At 38.4% G+C, this 21,548-nt stretch overlaps 1 protein-coding gene across 3 annotated transcripts in view; it reads left to right on the top strand.

Annotated features, from left to right (window-relative positions):
* The first annotated feature begins 667 nt into the window (after positions 1–667).
* The window catches only part of LOC127421174 (eyes absent homolog 3-like), a 31,103-nt gene continuing 10,222 nt past the window's right edge, over positions 668–21,548 (top strand). For 2 of the 3 annotated variants that reach the window (XM_051663993.1, XM_051663992.1), the window contains exons 1-14: positions 668–783; positions 6,687–6,810; positions 7,143–7,192; positions 7,871–7,977; positions 10,636–10,699; positions 11,135–11,244; positions 11,469–11,588; positions 13,397–13,476; positions 16,256–16,436; positions 16,715–16,884; positions 17,354–17,437; positions 17,521–17,610; positions 17,708–17,766; positions 19,172–19,332. In XM_051663993.1, coding sequence (XP_051519953.1) covers positions 6,778–6,810; positions 7,143–7,192; positions 7,871–7,977; positions 10,636–10,699; positions 11,135–11,244; positions 11,469–11,588; positions 13,397–13,476; positions 16,256–16,436; positions 16,715–16,884; positions 17,354–17,437; positions 17,521–17,610; positions 17,708–17,766; positions 19,172–19,332 — 1,309 coding nt within the window. In that variant the 5' untranslated portion in view covers positions 668–783; positions 6,687–6,777. The remainder of the gene's footprint in view (positions 784–6,686; positions 6,811–7,142; positions 7,193–7,870; positions 7,978–10,635; positions 10,700–11,134; positions 11,245–11,468; positions 11,589–13,396; positions 13,477–16,255; positions 16,437–16,714; positions 16,885–17,353; positions 17,438–17,520; positions 17,611–17,707; positions 17,767–19,171; positions 19,333–21,548) is intronic. The other variant, XM_051663994.1, reaches the window with a different exon arrangement.

Genomic DNA, 21,548 nt, shown 5'->3' with positions numbered 1-21,548 from the left:
GTTAACAAACAGAACCTCATTGTAAAGTGTTACCAATAATATAAAATACACAATAGAAAGTACTTGATTAGATATGTAATAAAGTACATACAGTATATAATACAGTACATAAATAAATGTTCAATATCAAAAGTTGTCTACAATAACATTAATGCAATACAAACTTCAACTTTAGTACGTTTATAAATTACCATATACCAAGATTATTAAATGCTGTAAAAATGACTGTTCATTGTTAGTTCATGACACCTAATGCTGTTATGCATGAACTGATGTCAATAAACCTTTCCAGGCTTTCTACAGTTTTTTGTTTGTTTTTTGGGGAACACAATAGAGAAAAAAAAAAAAAAAAAAACAAAACACACAACAACAAAGCAAAGGACTGTACCCTTTGAATAGACTTTTTTTTACAACTTTCTCATTAGAAAAATATTAAAAAGTGCATATGCAAGATTGCACGTTTTGTGTCATTACAAATAGTAAACATTACACAGCAGGAAATAACATTACTTTTAAAACAAAAAAAGGAAAAGAAAAAGAGCCAAGGGAAGGTAAAAATATATAAAGAAAAAAAACCACTTTTTTATTTTTTTTTTTTTTATTAACTGAAATAAAATCTTATATCATCAACGTACAGTTTGTTTTGTGCGCATGCGCTTTGTGAACTAAAGTGACTTCCTGCCAAATAGTAGTCCCTTCTGCCCTAACAACACACGGCGCCCCACCGAGGGAATTTCAGCCCAAGGAAACAAAGTTTCCACAAAAGTAGCACTTGGTGACATGGTAAGATTCTCTTTCCCCTTTTTGTGCAGTACAATGTATATTTAAATGCTTTAATGAGTGCTTTCTTGTGCAATAGTAAGGTCAGTGAACTGCGAGCTACATACACACACGCTGTGCTAACTGCTACAATAACACCTCTACAGTGTGCACTAGAAAACATATTGTGCTGTCTACTCTTTATGTGTCCTATAAATCAACAGCAAATGTGAGTGCTATATTCTACAAATAGTTTACATTTAACTTGTATGAAAGAGTGAATATCTCAGGTTAACTAGCCACAGTGTTGGACAAAAGCACTGGCTGTGTCTCCAAACCAAGTGAGTTGCCTACCTAGACGGTATATTTAGGCATCATCGGCGGCGCAAAAACGTCATGTTTAGGAAAGGACAGAGAGGGTGTCTGTTTGTCTTCACCTCCACTGGTCAACCGTCCTTGAGTCACTTCTGCCAGCTCTTTAATCAAACATGATGAGCATGACTTTAGCTTCTGCCCTTATGATCCTCAGATGATTGTGCTGCTCTGCGCGCACACACCTGAGATGCATCAAGATTTTAGCTGAGCTGACCTATATATCGATATCTGACATGGATATCTCACTTTAAATATAAGAAGTATTGTTCAAGCATACTAAGAGCTTGATTTTTCTTCACATTAGTTTAAAAGTTAATGTTATCTCGGGATAGACGCTGTTTTCTCCTTTTTTAAATAATAGCAATTGCTTTCTTGTTGCAATCTTAGTGCATTCATCCTGTGTTAATGTTAATTAACTTTGAGGTCATCTAGTTCATCATCAGAGTGATTCAGTGAATGATAATATAAGTGATGTGAAATGATTGGGATAATTAATTGCAGATTGCTTAGTAGCTAATTGTTTGTTTAAATGGTCATAGTTAAAGTGGATCTGGACATTGCTGTCATACCTGGTGCTTTTGATTATGCTGTAGTGCCAGTGAAAAGTTTGGACTCGTTCTTTATTTTTGCTATTATTTTTTCACATTTTAAAATACTAGTCATCAAAACTTTGAAATAACACATTGAAGTGTGGGAATTATGCAGTGACCAAAAAACCTTTGACTGGTACAGTAAATTATAAGATCAATAACTTGAACTGAAATTAATTTGGACTTGTCACTCCCTTTCTTAAAAAAAAGTAAAAGGGGCCTGGGTAGCTCAGCGAGTATTGACGCTGACTACCACCCCTGGAGTTGCGAGTTCGAATCCAGGGTGTGCTGAGTGACTCCAGTCAGGCTTCCTAAGCAACCAATTGGCCTGGTTGCTAGGGTGGGTAGATGGGTTGCTTGTGGTCATTATAATGTGGTTCTCACTTTCGGTGGGGCGCCTGGTGAGTTGTGCGTGGATGCCGTGGAGAATAGCATGAAGCCTCCACACGCGCTATGTCTCCACGGTAACGTGCTCAACAAGCCACGTGATAAGATGCGCGGATTGATGGTCTCAGACGCAGAGGCAGCTGAGATTCGTCCTCCGCCACCCGGATTGAGGCGAGTCACTATGCCACCACGAGGACTTAGAGCGCATTGGGAATTGGGCATTCCAAATTGGGGAGAAAATACCCCCCAAAAAAGGCAAAAATCTGGATTAAGGCACGGTCACATATACCTTTGCACAGCAAAATTCCACAGGCGAAATACAGTCATCTCGATGGGAATCCACGCAATCGTGAATTTTGTGTGATGGACTTGCGGTGGCGAAGAATTTTCTCGCACTGATTTCGCCTAGAGTTCAAGTTTGGTGAACTTTGACAGGCGAAATCGTCGCGCTGACCAATAGGAAATTGTTTGGGTTGGCGTGACCTCTGTGTGGGCGGTGCTTCGTAAACAGCTACACTGAATATTCATAATGGGCAAGGATATCATTTTAGTGGTGAGTTTTTAACTGAACTCTTTAACTTAAGTCTCACTAAGTATAAAGTGAAGCATTAAAAAAGGCTGTTTGACAATTACATTTTTGCTGGTTTCACATGCGCTCAACGTCCGCCCACGCCATCTTCTCCCACGGAATATCGGTGTGAGAAGGTATGTGTGGCCGTGCCTTTACAGTGAGTCACTTACAATGGGCCAATCTGTAAATGTTAAAATACTCACTGTTTCTAAAGTATAGACACATAACATAATGGATATGTGTGTAAACATGATTTTAGTGTGATAAAATCACTTACTAACCTTTACTGTGTAAAGTTATAGCCAATTTGACAAATTTGTTACCAAGATGATGTAACGGCAAAAACAAAAAAACCTAAAACGACCGTAAAAACAACAATTTAAGCAATTTTACAGCTCAAATAATAGACACGTTTTAACAGAAGAATTAATGTAAGTGCTTTTATAAAATTATAAGTTTTACATTACTGCCTTTTAAACCCTCCAAAAATTCACTTCCATTGTGAGTGCCTCACTGCAACCTCCATTTTTGCTTTTTTTGTTGAAAGAAAAGGACGTCAGTTTTAAATTTTTTTTTTTTTTTTTTTTGGTTTTGGTAATCAACATTATGCCCAAATGCTGTCGATCTGAGCTTAACTTGTACTGAACCTGGAATATTCCTTTAACTTTATAGTAGGGATGCACCGATCCGATACCTGGATCGGTATCGGCTTTTAGACGGATCGGATGTCGGTCCTACGAGCCCGATCCAAATCCGATACTGTGTGTTAGTCATGTTTGTTACTATCAAGCTCAAAAAATGACATAAAAGAACCATAAAAATGCCATTAAAGTAGTTCATAAGACTTGTGCATTAAGTCAATTGAAGATGTGCGATAGCTCAGTGAGTCACAAAAGGCTGCGTTTAATAAGTAAATATATAAAATGCATGCGCAGCTCCAGCACGTTAGTGAATGGTGCTGCTGTGTTGACACAAACTCACGCACAGGCTGGTGATGCACTCGTGGCTATTTTTAGCCTTCACAGCGGTGCACAATATTTGAGCACTACTCAAGAACAGCGTCATAGATGTAGACGCTCAATAGTTCGGTTCACTTATAATATTCATTTAGAATGGCACCAGAGGTGCATTTTTCCAGAATTTGAATAAGAAGTGAATTAAACTGTGAACTTGCCTACAAACAGACACATACAGGACTTACTGGAGAGTTCAGAATGTCATAATAAAAGCGTGAGTGTTTAAAAGTTAAAGGTGCACGATTAAGATATTACTATATATTACTATTAAAATATATTATTATTATTATTATTATTATTATTATCATTTGTTTACAAATTATAATAATATTTAAGTTGAATGGGTTCCAAAAAATAACTGTGTGAATGAAAAGTGAGCTGATATCTTACAACTGAATTGAACAAAAAAAGAGATCTGAATCCTTTAAGTCCAGATACAAGTAAAAAAAAAAAAAAAAGCTGCTTTTCTACTGAAGACGTGAAGACTGGAATTACTGTTAATTTTGCTGCTACATTATCTAGTATACTAGTTATATAATAAAGTGTTTCTTAATAAACTATACAATTATATTGAAATGTGTAGTTAGAGGTTTGTGTTTCTTTACATATTAAAGAGTACTCCCAATTAGTTCCACACAATAATGTAAAGATATTCTAAACTGATTATGCAAAAAAACAACACTGGAATCGGATCGGGATCGGTATCAGCCGATACTGAGATTTCTGATATCGGATCGGAAGAGAGAAAGTGGTATTGGTGCATCCCTACTTTATAGCATATTGATCATTTATTATATATGTTAATGAAAATGCATGTTGATGTTGATTAAGATAAATATATGCCATAGTTATTCTGACCTCAAGGCTCTCAGAAAACCTAAACCCACAACAGCTGTCTAACTATGGAAGCATGGGAGGAGTTTGTTTATGACCTCTAGTTTGTCTGGGTTCAAACACAGTTCATTTGGGGTAAACCCAACTAAAAATTGGCTGAGAAAGCACTGGTTTCATAAATAAATAACTGCATTATAGAATTGCATTGAATTAAAACCTGTATCATGTAATTCTGGATCGAACACAATTTATAATATAATATGTGACCCAGGGTAGTATTTATTTATTTTGCTCTATGAATTAAAAGCTTAATTTGATCAGTTTAGGGCTTTCAGCATGGTTGGGAATTGAGAATGGGTTCCTTATTCAGAACAAATAATTTTTTTTACAAACATATCGAAACAATTCAAAACACATTTAACGGTTCTGGAAGGCCAGCTTGCTTTCCGATGATGCACGCAGAACACTGTCAGATTCCAACATGATCACACGGGAGGTCAGCATGTAGTTTCCGATACTTCCTGTGCCTTTGGCAACATAATGCTGACTCACTGACAACCAGCATCTCCCATCAGACATGTTTGCATCAGCTCCAACATGTTTACGTTCCCTTGTGGTGCGACTGGAATCGTGTTGTGTCAATAGTGTGGGAGACCCGGGATTCGGATTCCTCGTCAAAACCAGGAAGTAATCGCATTCACATAATTAGTGATGAGCACGATTCGAAGGTTGCAATGTGTTTAGCAGCCGGTAAGATGCTTTCCTCAAACTTTGCCCGGGCGGGCTGTTACGAACCACCGAAACAAACTCAAAACACCTTCTGTTTGGGACAGATTTTGTCACACCAGTTCGTTCTTCGATTTCTTAGGAAGTGTGCAGGGGCCTTAACATTACATTTTTACTCCATGATGGTTAGATTCAGGTTTGGGGGGTACAGTTTAGAAAACATGCATTTCTCTGGTTGCACTTTATTTTAGAGTACATGTACTTTCAGTATACTTACTGTGTACTTACCCCAAGAAAGTACTGAGTAATATTGGGTAACTACATGTACTCAATATGGGTAAAGGTTAGGGTTCAGTTTAGGGTTAGTTCCTGGTAGTTACTGTAGTTGTTGTAATTATATAGTAAGTAAATGTAGAACTGCACTGTAAAGTAAAGTGCTGCCATTTCTCTTCACTGTATTATTGACTGTGGAACTGAAAGAATCTCACTTCACAACTTGCTTTTGGTGCCCCTCTGTGGATTTACACCCGGAAAATGGCGCTCACACATGCCCATAATCCAAACAACAGTTACCGCTTTGGCAACTCGGGGCATTGTTTCGAATTTCAGTTTGCACAAACAGATTTTAGCCTAAGAGAAGTCAACCTACAGTTTCCAGTTTCACTGTGAGATCAGTCTGAGAATTGAATTACTTCAGAATATGAATTTAAGTTCCTTAATGTGGGCTTTAAAAAATGCAAGTTAGGTTAATTAGGTTTAATCTTTTGTGTTTCATGTCTGTTTTTTTTATTCCAGATCACGTTCGTAGGACATTGAGCTGGGCGTTGCATTAGCATCGTTCAGGGTCACATGTGATTTACAAAACCTCACATTTACATGAATGTCTGCTAAATTAGCGCAAGTGTAAGTGAGCGTCTGACCTACTTTCTCAGTTTCCTTCTTCATATTCCAATTATATATAAATGTAGTATTATAAGACATAGGGTGAATAACATTAGGTTAGATCTTATCCCGGCCCACCCTTTGGACTTGACAGCTTGCGCAGAAACACCTAATGCCATTGATATAATCAGGAAAGAATACAGGCTTCCTTAGTTTTCACTAAATGTAGGTTAGTGTACGTGTAAGGAGACGCGGCCATAATCCAGACATGTGTGCTGTAGAGTGGGTGGGTACAGGGGAAACATCTGGTGCTTTTGTGGGGGAGCCTCACGTGCCTCACCTGCCGGGCCTGAGCTCACCTGCCAGTGGGGTGAGAGTGGGATTAGGACAGTCGAGACCCACTTTCTCCCCCGAATTTCCCACAATGCTCAGCGGAGTGATTGTACACACACCTGACAAGGATCAAGCCCTGTAAGGTGGAGAGTTAGGGGCTGGAAGAGCAAATATAAAGACGTCTCAGTGTGGCGACTTGTGTGTTTTACACAGGGTCTTGGCCAAAGAAACAGCAGCGGCAACTGCAGAGACTGAGAGAGCGGGTTTACTTGGGCTTACGGTGAAGAAGTCCTCTCTCACAGCCATGGACGAATCACAAGAGGTGCCTGAGCTACCCGTGAGTACACTGCAAATAATGACCGGTCAGGAATGAAGAAACATTCATGTGTTGATAGATAAAATTGATATGAACAAATGTTCCCTGTTGTCTCTTAGTTTACACAAAGTTATTAAAACGGCATGTATGATGCAAATGTTTTGTCTAAAGCTGTTTTAGTATTGCATGTCCAACTGCAGGAAACGCCAACAACTCTTTTTTCAGAAATAGTTGTTTTTAATGTGTGAAATGTATACTGTCAATCGCTCAATGCTTTGAGAGTCATAAAGTCATGCCCCATCTTTAGGTTTTGAATACGTTTTTTTTTTTCATCTGTTGGTTTGATTTAATAGACGAAGAAAGCTCGGCATGATCCAGAAGTTAGTCAAGAGAGTGATTCAAGGTAAGTTCATGTGCATATTCATTACAAGGTAGTGGTACATTTAGCCTATATTTTCATGTAGGCTGTTTTTCATATAAAGCCTGCATATAATACAGTTTAATGGTCAATTATAAAATGGTGCACAATCACATTTGGTCCTGAAGTCCTTGGATATTCATTTAATTTGTTCTTAAACACACAGCAAGTTTAAAGCATTTATGGACATTTTATAAATAATTTGCAAGAACATGTAGGATACTATTATGTATATCACATTTAGGATTATTCTGTGTCTTTAGAGTTGAGGCCCTAATACAAAGGTATAGAGTAGAGATCAAAGAACTGCATGTTTAGTAAGATCATAATCCTGCTCTGCTTATTACTAAAGTGCCCTTGAGCAAGGTGAAAACAGTGGAAGAACAAAGTGTCTTGTCTTGAATGTGCATGATTTCCTTTTGGATAAAAGCTCATCTTTAGTCACACTTTATTATCCTCAACAGTTAGAAAATAGTTTGGCATCAGAAACTAAAGAAATTTGGAAACTTCAGGGATTTCCGTCTTAGAGGGTCCTCTTATGATATTTTTAAAGTTGTGTTTTCTTTACTTGATTTGTTGATCAAAAGAACATAACATGATCCTGTTGTATTATTGTAATTTATAAGATGGAAAACAGGATGTTGTAAAAGTAGTTTTTTGCAGGCCGATGGTTGCTAAGGACAACAGTGACGCTCCTGACCAAGGCGAATCAACTGCTCAGTCGGAGAGCAGTTCATATTCACCATCATCTGTCGCTCATTTACACACAAGTAAGTAGCATTCTGTTTTCATTTTGAGCCTCAGAAATGCATTACGTTTATTTTAGGGCCATACAATAATGATGTGTATGTAAGGCTATAATATCGGTATTTAGTTGATATTTTTGTTGACAATATAAATGTAACCAGCGTTGTGAATACTGCTTTTTATTTGGCCGTTAAGTTTCCCAAAGACCACGCCAGAAAAAGCTACTTTCGCAGCTGCTCTTGTGTCACCTCTTATGAGTATGAGGGTAAAGACTGAAGTAATTTGTTATAAATGTCACGGATTGAAAAATGCAGAGAGTTGAGAAGTTCGATTCTTTTCCCAAATTAGTTTTTTTAAACGGGCTGATTCAGTGAATTGGTTCAAAACTTCTACATGAAAATTCAAACACGGAAAAACATTTTACATGCTTTTAAATGTTGTAGTACAAAATTATGCTGGTAAATGTTGATTTGTTTGTTTTGTTTATATTACCATGTTTTTTTTTTATATTTTGGTGCATAGAAATAACAATTATTTAAAAACGTGGGGGCCGGGGTAGCTCAGTGGTAAAAGACACTGACTATCACCCCTGGAGTTCCCTAGTTCGAATCCCAGGGCGTGCTGAGTGACTCAAGCCAGGTCTCCTAAACAACCAAATTGGCCTGGTTGCTAGGGAGGGTAGAGTCACATGGGGTAACCCCCTTGTGGTGGGGCACGTGGTGAGTTGAGCGTGGATTCCGCTGGATGGCGTGAAGTCTCCATGGCAACGCGCTCAACAAGCTGCGTGATAAGATGCGCGGGTTGATGGTCTCAGACGCGGAGGCAGCTGGGATTCGTCCTCCACCACCCGGATTGTGACCACGAGGATTTAAAAGCACATTGGGAATTGGGCATTCCAAATTGGGTGAAAAAGAGGAAAAAATCAACAACAAAAAACACAATTATTTATAATTGTATTGTACTTCTAGATTTAAACGTTTTTTTAATCTACTTTGTAACAATTGCTGTTTGGTAAAAATAATGGATCCTCTGTTATTTCAGAGCAAATATATCAATATCTAGAATACGTTAATCGGTTAAAATGTTTATTCTAATTAATTACATGAGATGTCGATTAATTAATAGCAATTAATCACATATATCAATAATTATGTCTGAATCCATAAATGCTGTCTGAAGGATGCTGTGTCAAGTTAAATGTAGTTTTAAGGTGATGCCTGTATGGCTGGATTTGCACTTGCTGCCCCCCTGCTGACTAGGGCTGAATCATTTAGACAAAAAAAATCTAATTGATCTGTGATTTGATTATTAACACTTATTTGGTCATTTTGACCAAAATTAAGTTATAGGCAAACATGCTCTACTGCTAGTAGAAAAACTGTTCAAGAAAGGGTGTTCATACTTGATTTCTTTTAAGAACCAGACTAAATAAATAAAAAATACAGTAAAATATAGAAGGGGGAAAAAACAGATTCACATCACCTTGACATTGTATCTGTACACTGTGTACCAGATTTGTTGAATTTGTGATATGTTCTCATCCCACTTTTCATCATTTTTTGGGAACCCAATAGTAAGTTATTATTATGGTAAGAAATTATGGAAAAATATTTTTGTATAATGTTAACAACTATTATTTTGGGGGGCCTGTATAGCTCAGCGAGTATTGACCAGGGTGTGCTGAGTGACTCCAGCCAGGTCTCCTAAGCAAAAAATTGGCCTGGCTGCTAGGGAGGGTAGAGTCACATGGGGTAACCTCCTCGTGGTCACGATTAGTGGTTCTCGCTCTCAATGGGGCACGTGGTGAGTTGTGTGTGGATCGCGGAGAGTAGCATGAGCCTCCACGTGCTGTGAGTCTCCACGGTGTCATGCACAACGAGCCACGTGATAAGATATGCGGATTGACGGTCTCAGAAGCAGAGGCAACTGAGACTGAGGACAGAGCAGTAAGCACAGCAAGCAGTGCGTGCAGACTATTTGTTTAATGAAATCACAGCCTTTGCGGTTTGATAATCGCACTACATCATATCGTGATTTAGATTTTATTTCAATTAATCGTTTAGCCCAGGGGTCGGAAACCTTTTTGACACGGAGTGCAATTTTTTATTTTACTGTGCATGTTTGAGTCCTCTTGTGAAAATGTTTCTATTTTGCATTTTTCTAATTTCAGTTGAATGTGAGGATAAACACTATTAAAGTGTGACGAGACTCGCTCTGCGCATGCAAGAAATTCATAACTCTCAAGCCGATCAACTATTTAGCCCTTTTCGGTGAATCGCACCTGCAAAATCCTACAATTTTATTTCCAGGTTTAATTTACATTTTGAATAGACTCAGATTGTTGTTCTCATTTAATCATATAATGTAGCCTAATTTTGAGTGTGACCATGGTTTAAGGAGTGTGTGTACCTGTATGCTGGGTTTGAAATCTTAAGTTTTCCTTATTAAATCACGTGTTGTGAAAGCAAAAAGAAACAAATGAAACACGGAATGTAGGCTGTTATCTGCGCAGCCTGACCGAAGCAAAGCATGCACGTTTACTTGCGTGATTAACCAAACGTGAAGTGCTGCCGGCTCATGATGCGCGAATTGTGCAGTGCCTGCAAACCAGAGATTTACCATCTCGGAACAAGGGTTAGCTGTCATAAAATAATGAAACTTCTTTGTTCTGTTTTAAACAGCAGCGACATGCAAAGACACAACCACAGCCACTGAATATACCTCACAAATCTACGAAGGAAACAAGTAAGCATTGAATATTGTTGTAAAGATCACATCTGGTTTGTAATGTAAATTACCCACAACAGTAATTTTGTCCCTTAGTTGCACTTGCAGTTGAAGTCTGGGGGGTGAGGCATTACACCAAGATAAACTTTGAAATACACATTGTTCCAAAAGTAAAGCCACAAAACATGTTAACATGAGACTAGTGTGAAAAAAATCACATGCAAACCATGTTTGTGCAAAGTTATTTAAAATTGTTCAATTTTTCAAGCTGATACACATGGCATCTTTAAAACCATGATTTAGACAACAACTCTAACACACATTTTTGTGTGGAAGACTAAATATAAGTGCTTTAACCAAAAATATAAGCTCCACATTTCTGCTTTTAAACTCTCTGCATTGCCTTGCCCCATAGACTTCTATTGCAAGTAACTCTCTTCCAATATTCCTCAGCACCGCTGTCACTGCATATGCCAGTCAAGTGGCTTTCCCCTCCCTGGGCCAGTCGACCGTGTACAGCAGCTTTCCTCAGTCCGGCCAGACGTACGGACTGCCACCATTTGGTCTGTGACTCACCCAGTTGCTGTCTGTGCTTTTTTTCATCTGAACACTTCACCCAAACCCATTCCACTTAAACCCTCATTTACACTGTATGCTGGCAGTCAATCCACATTTCAAAGTTACATCCTGTTCGTAACCTCCCTCTAATCACCTCATTCATCTCTGCATCACTTCTCTTCTCCTATCTTTGCCCTCTCACGCTCCATCGATCCATGCACGGCCTCAGGTGCTATGTGGCCGGCAGAGTCCGAAGCGCCCTCTGTTGGCCATACAGGGTTTCTCAGCTTCAGCTCAGCCTATACTTCCACCCAAGCCAACCAGATCCACTACTCCTACCCCAGCCAAGGCAAGCCTGCTGCTGCTTCTCTCTCTCTCTCTCTCTCTCTCTCTCTCTCTCTCTCTCTCTCTCTCTCTCTCTCTCTCTCTCTCTCTGTGTGTGTGTGTGTGTCCCACCAACAGCTCCACATATGCTCTTCCTGTCAAACCTTAAGCCCTTTCACACTTACAGCGACGTACATCCATGGTTATTATTGTTTAAATGTTAAAAATTATATTTGTCCTTTCAAATTACATTAATCTTTGTTAGGTTTCATGCTAATTGTTTGTTTTAGTTTTTTTTTTCAGTGTTCTCTAGTTTCATTTTAATTTGTTTTACATTATACTTTTTATTTAGTTGATTATAGTTAGTTTTATTATTTTGGGGCCACTCAAGTTTGTGCAAATTGATAATAGCCATAATTTCTTATGACCACCTATTGTTATCGCTGTCAGGTGGCACTTTCATTATTAATGAAGCCGGGTTGTAAAAGTATCACAATTTATAATATGCTATCAGTTAACATTTTTATTTTTATTTTTTTTTATCCCCTTTTCTCCCAATTTGGAATGCCCAATTCCCACTAGTCAGTAAGTCCTCGTGGTGGCGCGGATACTCACCTCAATCCGGGTGGCGGAGGACAAGTCTCAGGTACCTCCACTTCTGAGACAGTCAATCCGTGCATCTTATCACGTGGCTTGTTGTGTATGACACTGCGGAGACTCCCAGCACGGGAGGCTCATGCTGCTCTCCGCGATCCACGGACAACTTACCGCGCGACCCACTGAGAGCGAGAACCACTAATCGTGACCACGAGGAGGTTACCCCATGTGACTCTACCCTTCCTAGCAACTGGGCCAATTTAGTTGCTTAGGAGACCTGGCTGGAGTCACTCAGCACACCCTGGATTCGAACTCGCGACTCCAGGGGTGGTTGTCAGCGTCAATACTCGCTGAGCTACCCAGGCCCCAAAATTTCTAGTTTTTAATCATTTTAGTTTTTTTGTAAAAACAAAAAAGTAAAAAACATTTTTCCAATTGTTTGGATTTTTTTATCTTGGCTAATGATAATGATTTTATTCAGCTTTCGTTTTAGTTTTCGTTAATAATAATACCGCTTGCAGAGACGAAGCAACCAGAAGTAATTGATTTAAGATTTCGATTTCCAGTGACATCGGGTGTGGTCCAGCGACTCGACAAAGTTTAGAAAAGTTTTATTTTATGAAAATGAGGAGCAACATGATGTGGCGACTACTAAAAGGAGTGAAGATGGTTTAGCTCACTTGATCCATCTCCAGTGAGATACTGTAGTCAATCGCATGCAAGACATAGGTTAATATTACTGTCAGCCATATCACTTTTTTTATGAATTGTTTCATCTCAAAATAAAATAACATATTTATTCACAGATGTGTCTGAAATTGGCGGTGTTACTGGTTAGTTTAATCTTGTTCTTGATATGGTGCATTATGCAGCACTACTGCAAGTTTTTTGCAGCAAGAAAACTGATTCCTTGTCAGAATATAGTGACATTTCTATCTACAAAACCACCAATATTATTAGGACATTCGGTGGTACTACTGGCAACCAACAGTACAGCGACCTGGTGACCTCCATTGATAAAACATGCTGTCTGTGTGAATGGGGCTTTATTAATATTAGACCATTGTGAAGAAAGACATCGAAAACTATCCACCAACACCACTTTCATTAACAATCATACATCATTTCATGCAATAATATTAGTCATGATCACTAAGAATCTGTAACTCAAAGCTGTTCACTGCACATCTCTTGGTTGTTTGATGTGCTGTTTAATGGTTGTTTGTCTACATTCAGGTTCTTGTTTCACTACATCCAGTGTGTACACTAACATCCCCTCAGCAACTGCAGTGACTACAGCCACTACTGCACATCAGGTGAGCATTTATAGAACAACAATCCATCAGCAGTGGAACAGGATGTTTTATGCATTTGCTTGACTATTATAGGATTAGTTCACCCAAAAAATTTTATTCTCCCATCATTTACTCTCATTTCATCCCAGATGTGTATGACTTTCTTTCTTCAGCAGAACACAAAGATTTTTTTGAAGAATATTTCAGCTCTGTTGGTCCATAAAATGCAAGTGAATCAGAAGCTTCAAAAAGCAGATAAAGGAAAATAGAAGTAGTCCATATGATTCCAGTGGATTGATTAATGTGTTCTGAAGCAAAACGCTAAATGTAAGAAATAGATCAATATTTAAAACTTCTTTTGAAACAAATTCAAATGGGTCGAATACACGCTGCTTCTCGCTTGACGTAAGTGCATTGGCAAGTTCACGCGAGAACTGACGTGTAAAATCTGAATAAGTACGGAAGCGCAGTGTTGTTTACAATAGAGGAGTATATTCAATAGAGGAATAGATATACATAGATGCCTCATTCGGCTGGTTTAGATACGTCAACTGCAGCGCCATCTTGAAACGGTGAACAAAGAGAGCTGTTTGAATACAGGAGGAGCTGACTCAGACCTAGCTCTTTGCTCCGACCACTGCATAAACTACTTTTTAAAGGTAACATTATTGCAGGCCATAGAAACAGCTGTTAATAAGGTATCTTCATATGAATATCTATGCAGAGGGGGCTTACGCGCTTGCGGCAGTTTGACTCCACCCTCTTCCACAAGCTGGCCGGAAACGTACATTTTTTGTAAAAAAAGTTATAAATATTGGTCTATTTCTGACACCTAGTGTTTCGCTTCAGAAGACATTAATTAGACCACTGGAATTGTATGGATTACTTTTATGATTCCTTTATGTGCTTTTTGGAGCATCAAAATTTTGGCACCCATTCACTTGCATTGTACTGACCTACAGTGCTGATATATTCTTCTAAAAATCATAATTTGTGTTCTGCAGAAAAAAGGAAGTCAGACATATCAGGGATGGCGTGAGGGTGAGTAAATAATGAGATAATTTGTATTTTTGTGTGAACTATCCCTTCAAAGTGAGAGCTCAGCCATAATTTAATATTCTGTCATCATTTCCCTACTCTCATGTTGTTCCAAACCCATGTGACTTTCTGTATTCTGTTTAACCCAAAAGATGTTAGACAGAATGTTAGGGACTGCCAGTCTCAGTCACCATTCACTTTCAAAATATGGAGAAAAAAAAAACATTCACTGAAAGTAAATGGTGACTCAGGCAAACATTCTGTCTAAAATCTCCTTACTGAGTTGCATGGAAGAAAGAAAGTCATACAGGTTTGGATCAACATGCCGGTGAATTCATTAATAATAATAAAAATAATAATTCTGTAATGCATGTTAAATGTGTATTATGTAATGGAATATAGGGGAGTTAACGTCCATTATGTCATTTGAAAGTAACGAGTTACTCACTACTTGAGTACTCTTAATTAGATACTTTCTTACTCAGGTAATTATTTATGTTAGTACTTTTACTCCTACTTGAGTAATTTTACTTTTATCTGAGTACAGTTTTTGACTACCCACCTCTGGTAAGCAGTAAATGGCTATTGTATGCCTGTTTTTTCCACATACATTTTTTACCCTTGCAGTTCAAGTAGGCTACTTTTCAAAGAAATGCCAGCTGTTTAAGTGGTGATTCTGTGAGTACATGTCATGTTTTAGGACAATATATTAGGTTTACATTTATCAAAGGCCTCTATTTCTGTCCTAGCTATTGTTTTTAAATCATAACTGTTATTGGCCAACTTTCTTGAGTGAACAGCTGTAATATTTTGTAGTATATCTAATGCAAGATGCAAAACATGCACAAGGTCTCTGCCCATTTTATTTTTAGACTTCCTTACCTGTTAATCATTTTCAATCCTGACTGTTTGCCTATAATATGTTGGGTAACTTTTACTGGGTGAATTTTGTTTAGTATAGGTTATTAGGTTTTTTCTTATTGGTCCTGCACTGTTCGTTCAATTGTTTTCAATAAATATAACTGTTTGCAGGTGTCAGAAGAAAGAATAACAGAAAAAGTGTGTGAAAGCTTAAATGAAGCTTAAAGGCTAAATAGACTTAAAAAGTTCCCAATTTCATAACTTCTGCTCTCAATTTTTGTAGATTTGTGCTCATCAACAGCTATCTGTTTGTCAAGAATTGAAATCCTCCAAAAATTACGTAATCATATTTTCAATCATAGATTATTTAAAGATATACTGTATTTTTGACTGTTGCACTGATTTCCTTTTTTTTTTGTCCTTTGTCGATCACATGCCTGAGTAACCAATGGTTCCAAAAAAGCAACTATCGGCACCTATTAATCTGTAAAACTGATATATCGATTGACCTCTAGTGTGAGGCTGCTGCCTTTGCTTGAATCAGTGTGGTTTCTCTATGATAAATTCAGTGGTCATCATCTTGTCACATAGCAGTTTATTTGGACTGAATAGAGCTTTTCCGTTTCATGTCAATTTGTAGGCCAACCAATAGGGCTGATTTGCCTTGGATTCCCGCTGGAATTTTCTAGTTTTTATTTTATTTTTTTATGAGAAAAATAATGTCTTTGGTAAACAAGACTTTCACATTTTGTTCTACAGCATAAATTGCACAAAATCATACCTCAAACATGATGTTTGAAACTGTGAAACTAACCGTTGTGTGATTTGAAACATTCAATTAACAATTCATGAACATGGTCTCATTTCTAATGGCCTCCTCCTTTTTCTACTCTCACTTTAGGAGTTTTCAAGTTACAACTCTCTTAGCCAGAGCCAGTTCTCCCAGTACTATGTTCCCCCTCCCAGTTACCTGCCCGCTGGGTTACCCAGTAGTGATAGAGATGGAGCAGGTGTGGTGGCACCTGGATATCCAGCCATTAAAACAGAAGGCAGTGCCTCAGCAGACCTGCCCAACACAACAGGTGTGTTGTCTTTCCTCTCTAACATCTCAGGTTGTTGCTTTGCCGTGACTCATAAGCTGCGTAGCAGTCAGCCAATCAGATTGAAACTTTTCTTAGCAAAGCCCCCCTAGCCCCACCTTAGACTTGGCCATGTCCAGTACTAGCGATTAAAATTATTATACGCGCTCAATGAGTTCGCAACTGCAAGCAGAATTGTTGCGATAAACAGTCCTGGATTATATCCAATTATTTTCATTGTCAACTCGGTACAGTTCATACAGTCTTTCTCTTTCAATCAGATGCTTCTCCAGGAGTGACACTCCCCACAGATGTGGCTCTGCCCGCTGGGATGGCCCTCCCAACAGGAGCACAAGACCAGGATGAGCCCAACCGCAAAAACCCTCCTGGCAAATCTAAAGGCAAAGCCAAAAAATCAGAAGGCTCACCATCTATAGACAACGATCTTGAGGTAATGCAGCAGTTGCACAGCCTTAGGCCTGAAATACACTTACATACTTCTACAAGGTGCGTTCTTGCATTACGATGATGGTAAGAAACCTCAGTACTCACGAGGTTGGTAAAGTTACGTTCAAATGTCTGTGATCTTCAAACTGTAAATGGTAGCTACAGTGTAAACCTATTGACAGTTGAGGAATGTGTGCTATTATATTTACTAAACGGTTGCAACTGTAAAATTTCAGAACTTGAAGACAGCTGAAATTGAGTTTTTGTAGATGGAAGCATTTGTGTTCACGTTCTTGAGTGCTGACTACAGACTTGACATCAAGCATCACTTTTGTTGTTGGATAGCTTCACGATTATTTCATACTTTTGCTTTGTTCAAAATTGAAAGTAGAGAAATTGGTCCGGAGAGGAACATAATGGACTGGACAACAGAAATGACAGAACACTTCTGAACTTCAGTTTTCTTTTTGTAGCGTGTCTTCTTGTGGGATCTGGATGAAACCATCATTATTTTCCACTCACTTCTTACTGGCTCGTTTGCACAGAAGTTTGGCAAGGTACGGCAAATTCCTTTCACAGACTCGCAGATAACAATAAAAAAATATCCTCACTGTTTTGTGGGCTGACTTTTTTAACACAGGACCCATCGACGGTTCTTAATCTGGGTCTGCAGATGGAGGAGCTGATCTTTGAGCTGGCAGACACTCATCTCTTCTTCAATGATCTGGAGGTAAACGGGAGTGTAGCAAAACTCATTCTCTGACTTTGAACCATAGTGCGGTCTGTTTGGTTCATGTGTATGACATTTGTCTTTCATGTGAACACAGGAATGTGATCAAGTCCATGTTGATGATGTTGCCTCGGATGACAATGGGCAGGATTTGAGGTGATGAAACAAAGTGTTATCCATGCCTGCATTGAGATATTTTTAAAAGAACTTTATCTTATTTGTAGTGTATCTTGCCTATATGCACATCTATGGCTAGGGGAGGCATTTGCAGTCAATAGCCCTTGTCACAAATAAAAACTTTTATATTCCCATAAAAAAGTCGAATCAAGTTTTTCAGCAAACCAAAAGATACCACGTTATTCTCTTAAGCAGTAACATTCCATGCTTTACGGCTGATTCTCGCAAAACCTATGTCTATAAAATGTCCTGGTCCTGTTTTACCTCAACATAAAAAAAAAAAAAAGCAAAGAAGTAGTTCTAATTTACATAAAGAAAATGAAGCCTCTTTTAAAGCCGTAAATATTTTTTTTCCATTGTCATGACAATAATGTTACAGTTAATGGCACATTTTACCTCCCAATTGTAATTACAGAAAAACATAGTCGCTGTGATGTTCTCATTATCGCAATGCGAAGAAATGGTATAACATTTATAAAGTATTTATACATCATAGTAGGATTCCCTTGGTACTGTCTGTCATTTTTGCTGATTTGAATAAAAAAAAATGCACAACAGCAGCATCTTTACTGTAATGCAGTCAAAGAATGACTGGGTTACTGTAAAGAGAATCATTATAGAAAACAATAGGAATAGTAAAACATTCAGACGCATTACGGTAATGAGAATTGGGGGTAAAATGTGCTTAAAGGTATCCTGAAAAATGTGCCTGCGGTTGACTTTGCTTAAAGCGTATCGTAGTGCACGTGTCGAACACGTTCAAATTCTCTCATGTTGAAAAGAGTGTACATTGAAAAGGCAATGTGAATTTTGAAAAAAAAAAACAGTATCTCCAGACCTTTAATTTTCTTAATGCAAAATATCACTTCATAACTTTCTCTGTGTTGATTTTGGGTTAAATATGACCTGGACATTTTCTCGACAGGTTTTGTGGGAATCACCCATAATATACTTTGTTACCATACAAAAATGCTGTCAAAACTCTGTCATTTGCCACATATTACCATCAACCATCTCTGCTGTTAAAAGGCTTATTAGAAAAAGTGATTATGAATGCACAGTGTAGGCGCTAGCGACCTAAAGCAAGTAAACAGCATGGAGTAACTGTTTTAACTCCTTAAGAAGTTTTTTGACAACGGACTTGGTATCATGTTGACTTTGTACGTCTTCGAACCGATAATGTCTTTGTTCACAAATAGCATCAATACAGAACTCCTTTTCGACAACAGGTTCTATTCACATGTTACATCTAAACACAAAATTTGCTGATAAATTTAAATGTGTGAGCCATTTTTGTTAGTGCTTTTGGTTAGTCTTGGGTGTAATAACACAAAACAACCTGATCTCACTATACTATCATCTAACACTGATTGTTCTTGCTTAGTAACTACAACTTCTCTAGCGATGGCTTCAGTGGGCCCAGTGTGGGCGGGGGTCCGGGATCCACCGCAGCTGTACAGGGAGGCGTGGAGTGGATGCGCAAACTGGCCTTCAGGTATCGGCGTCTCAAAGAGATCTACAACGGATTCAAAGGGAATGTGGGAGGTAAGTCCACAGGGTGGTGCAGTTGTCTTGTATAAAGTTCATGACAGCTTCATACTTGTGTGCTGCCAGATTGAATCAACAAAGGAACATGTACAGCTCTGGGAAAAAGTTAAGTGACCACTCCAAATGTTTCTTAAATCAACATCTCGACATGTATGGCAGCCATTCCAGTGTCTGTTGAATTCCTGCTTGAATATTTGCGCCAGGAGTTTCATAAAGTCACCCAACAGCAATGTGAAAGACTGGTGGAAAGCATGCAAAGATGGGATTGAAAATCAGGGGTTATTCCACCAAATATTGATTTCTGAACTCTTCCTAGGTTAAAACATTTATTATTGTGTTGTAAAAATGAATATGAACTTGTTTTCTTTGCATTATTAGAGGTCTGAAAACACTGCATTTTTTATTTTTATTTTGACCAGTTGTTATTTTCTGCAAATAAATGCACTAAATGACAATATTTGTATTTGGAATTTGGGAGAAATGTTGTCAGAACTTTATAGAATAAAACAAAAATGTTAATTTTGCTCAAACACATACCTATAAATAGTAAATCCAGAGAAACTGAACATTTAGAGTGGTCTCTTAATTTTTTCCAGAGCTGTATATGTGGGATAACTGGTGCGCTGTTCCAACACGTTATACTGTAGTTTGTATAGAAACCAACGTACACTTATGTACAAAATGCAGAAGCATTGATGCATATACTCCAGTAGAATGCAGTGTGGAAGAGAGACTACATTTCTATGCCATGTATTTCATATGTATGTGTGTATATGGATGTGTGTGTATATATATATGTATGTGTGTATATATATATACAGGTGCATCTCAATAAATTAGAATGTCGTGGAAAAGTTCATTTATTTCAGTAATTCAACTCAAATTGTGAAACTCGTGTATTAAATAAATTCAATGCACACAGACTGAAGTAGTTTAAGTCTTTGGTTCTTTTAATTGTGATGATTTTGGCTCACATTTAACAAAAACCCACCAATTCACTATCTCAAAAAATTAGAATACATCATAAGACCAATAAAAAAACAAACAAAAAAACATTTTTAGTGAATTGTTGGCCTTCTGGAAAGTATGTTCATTTACTGTATATGTACTCAATACTTGGTAGGGGCTCCTTTTTGCTTTAATTACTGCCTCAATTCGGCGTGGCATGGAGGTGATCAGTTTGTGGCACTGCTGAGGTGGTATGGAAGTCCAGGTTTCTTTGACAGTGGCCTTCAGCTCATCTGCATTTTTTGGTCTCTTGTTTCTCATTTTCCTCTTGACAATACCCCATAGATTCTCTATGGGGTTCAGGTCTGGTGAGTTTGCTGGCCAGTCAAGCACACCAACACCATGGTCATTTATCCAACTTTTGGTGCTTTTGGCAGTGTGGGCAGGTGCCAAATCCTGCTGGAAAATGAAATCAGCATCTTTAAAAAGCTGGTCAGCAGAAGGAAGCATGAAGTGCTCCAAAATGTCTTGGTAAACGGGTGCAGTGACTTTGGTTTTCAAAAAACACAATGGACCAACACCAGCAGATGACATTGCACCCCAAATCATCACAGACTGTGGAAACTTAACACTGGACTTCAAGCAACTTCTCCACCCTTCCTCCAGACTCTAGGACCTTGGTTTCCAAATGAAATACAAAACTTGCTCTCATCTGAAAAGAGGACTTTGGAACACTGGGCAACAGTCCAGTTCTTCTTCTCCTTAGCCCAGGTAAGATGCCTCTGACGTTGTCTGTGGTTCAGGAGTGGCTTAACAAGAGGAATACGACAACTGTAGCCAAATTCCTTGACACGTCTGTGTGTGGTGGCTCTTGATGCCTTGACCCCAGCCTCAGTCCATTCCTTGTGAAGTTCACCCAAATTCTTGAATCGATTTTGCTTGACAATCCTCATAAGGCTGTGGTTCTCTCGGTTGGTTGTGCATCTTTTTCTTCCACACTTTTTCCTTCCACTCAACTTTCTGTTAACATGCTTGGATACAGCACTCTGTGAACAGCCAGCTTCTTTGGCAATGAATGTTTGTGGCTTACCCTCCTTGTGAAGAGTGTCAATGATTGTCTTCTGGACAACTGTCAGATCAGCAGTCTTCCCCATGATTGTGTAGCCTAGTGAACCAAACTGAGAGACCATTTTGAAGGCTCAGGAAACCTTTGCAGGTGTTTTGAGTTGATTAACTGATTGGCATGTCACCATATTCTAATTTTT

The sequence above is a fragment of the Myxocyprinus asiaticus genome, chromosome 30 (assembly GCF_019703515.2).
Source record: "Myxocyprinus asiaticus isolate MX2 ecotype Aquarium Trade chromosome 30, UBuf_Myxa_2, whole genome shotgun sequence".
NCBI classification, from domain to species: domain Eukaryota; kingdom Metazoa; phylum Chordata; class Actinopteri; order Cypriniformes; family Catostomidae; genus Myxocyprinus; species Myxocyprinus asiaticus.
The sequence above is the reverse complement of the archived record's forward strand: the minus strand, read 5'-3'. Positions and strand labels throughout refer to the sequence as shown.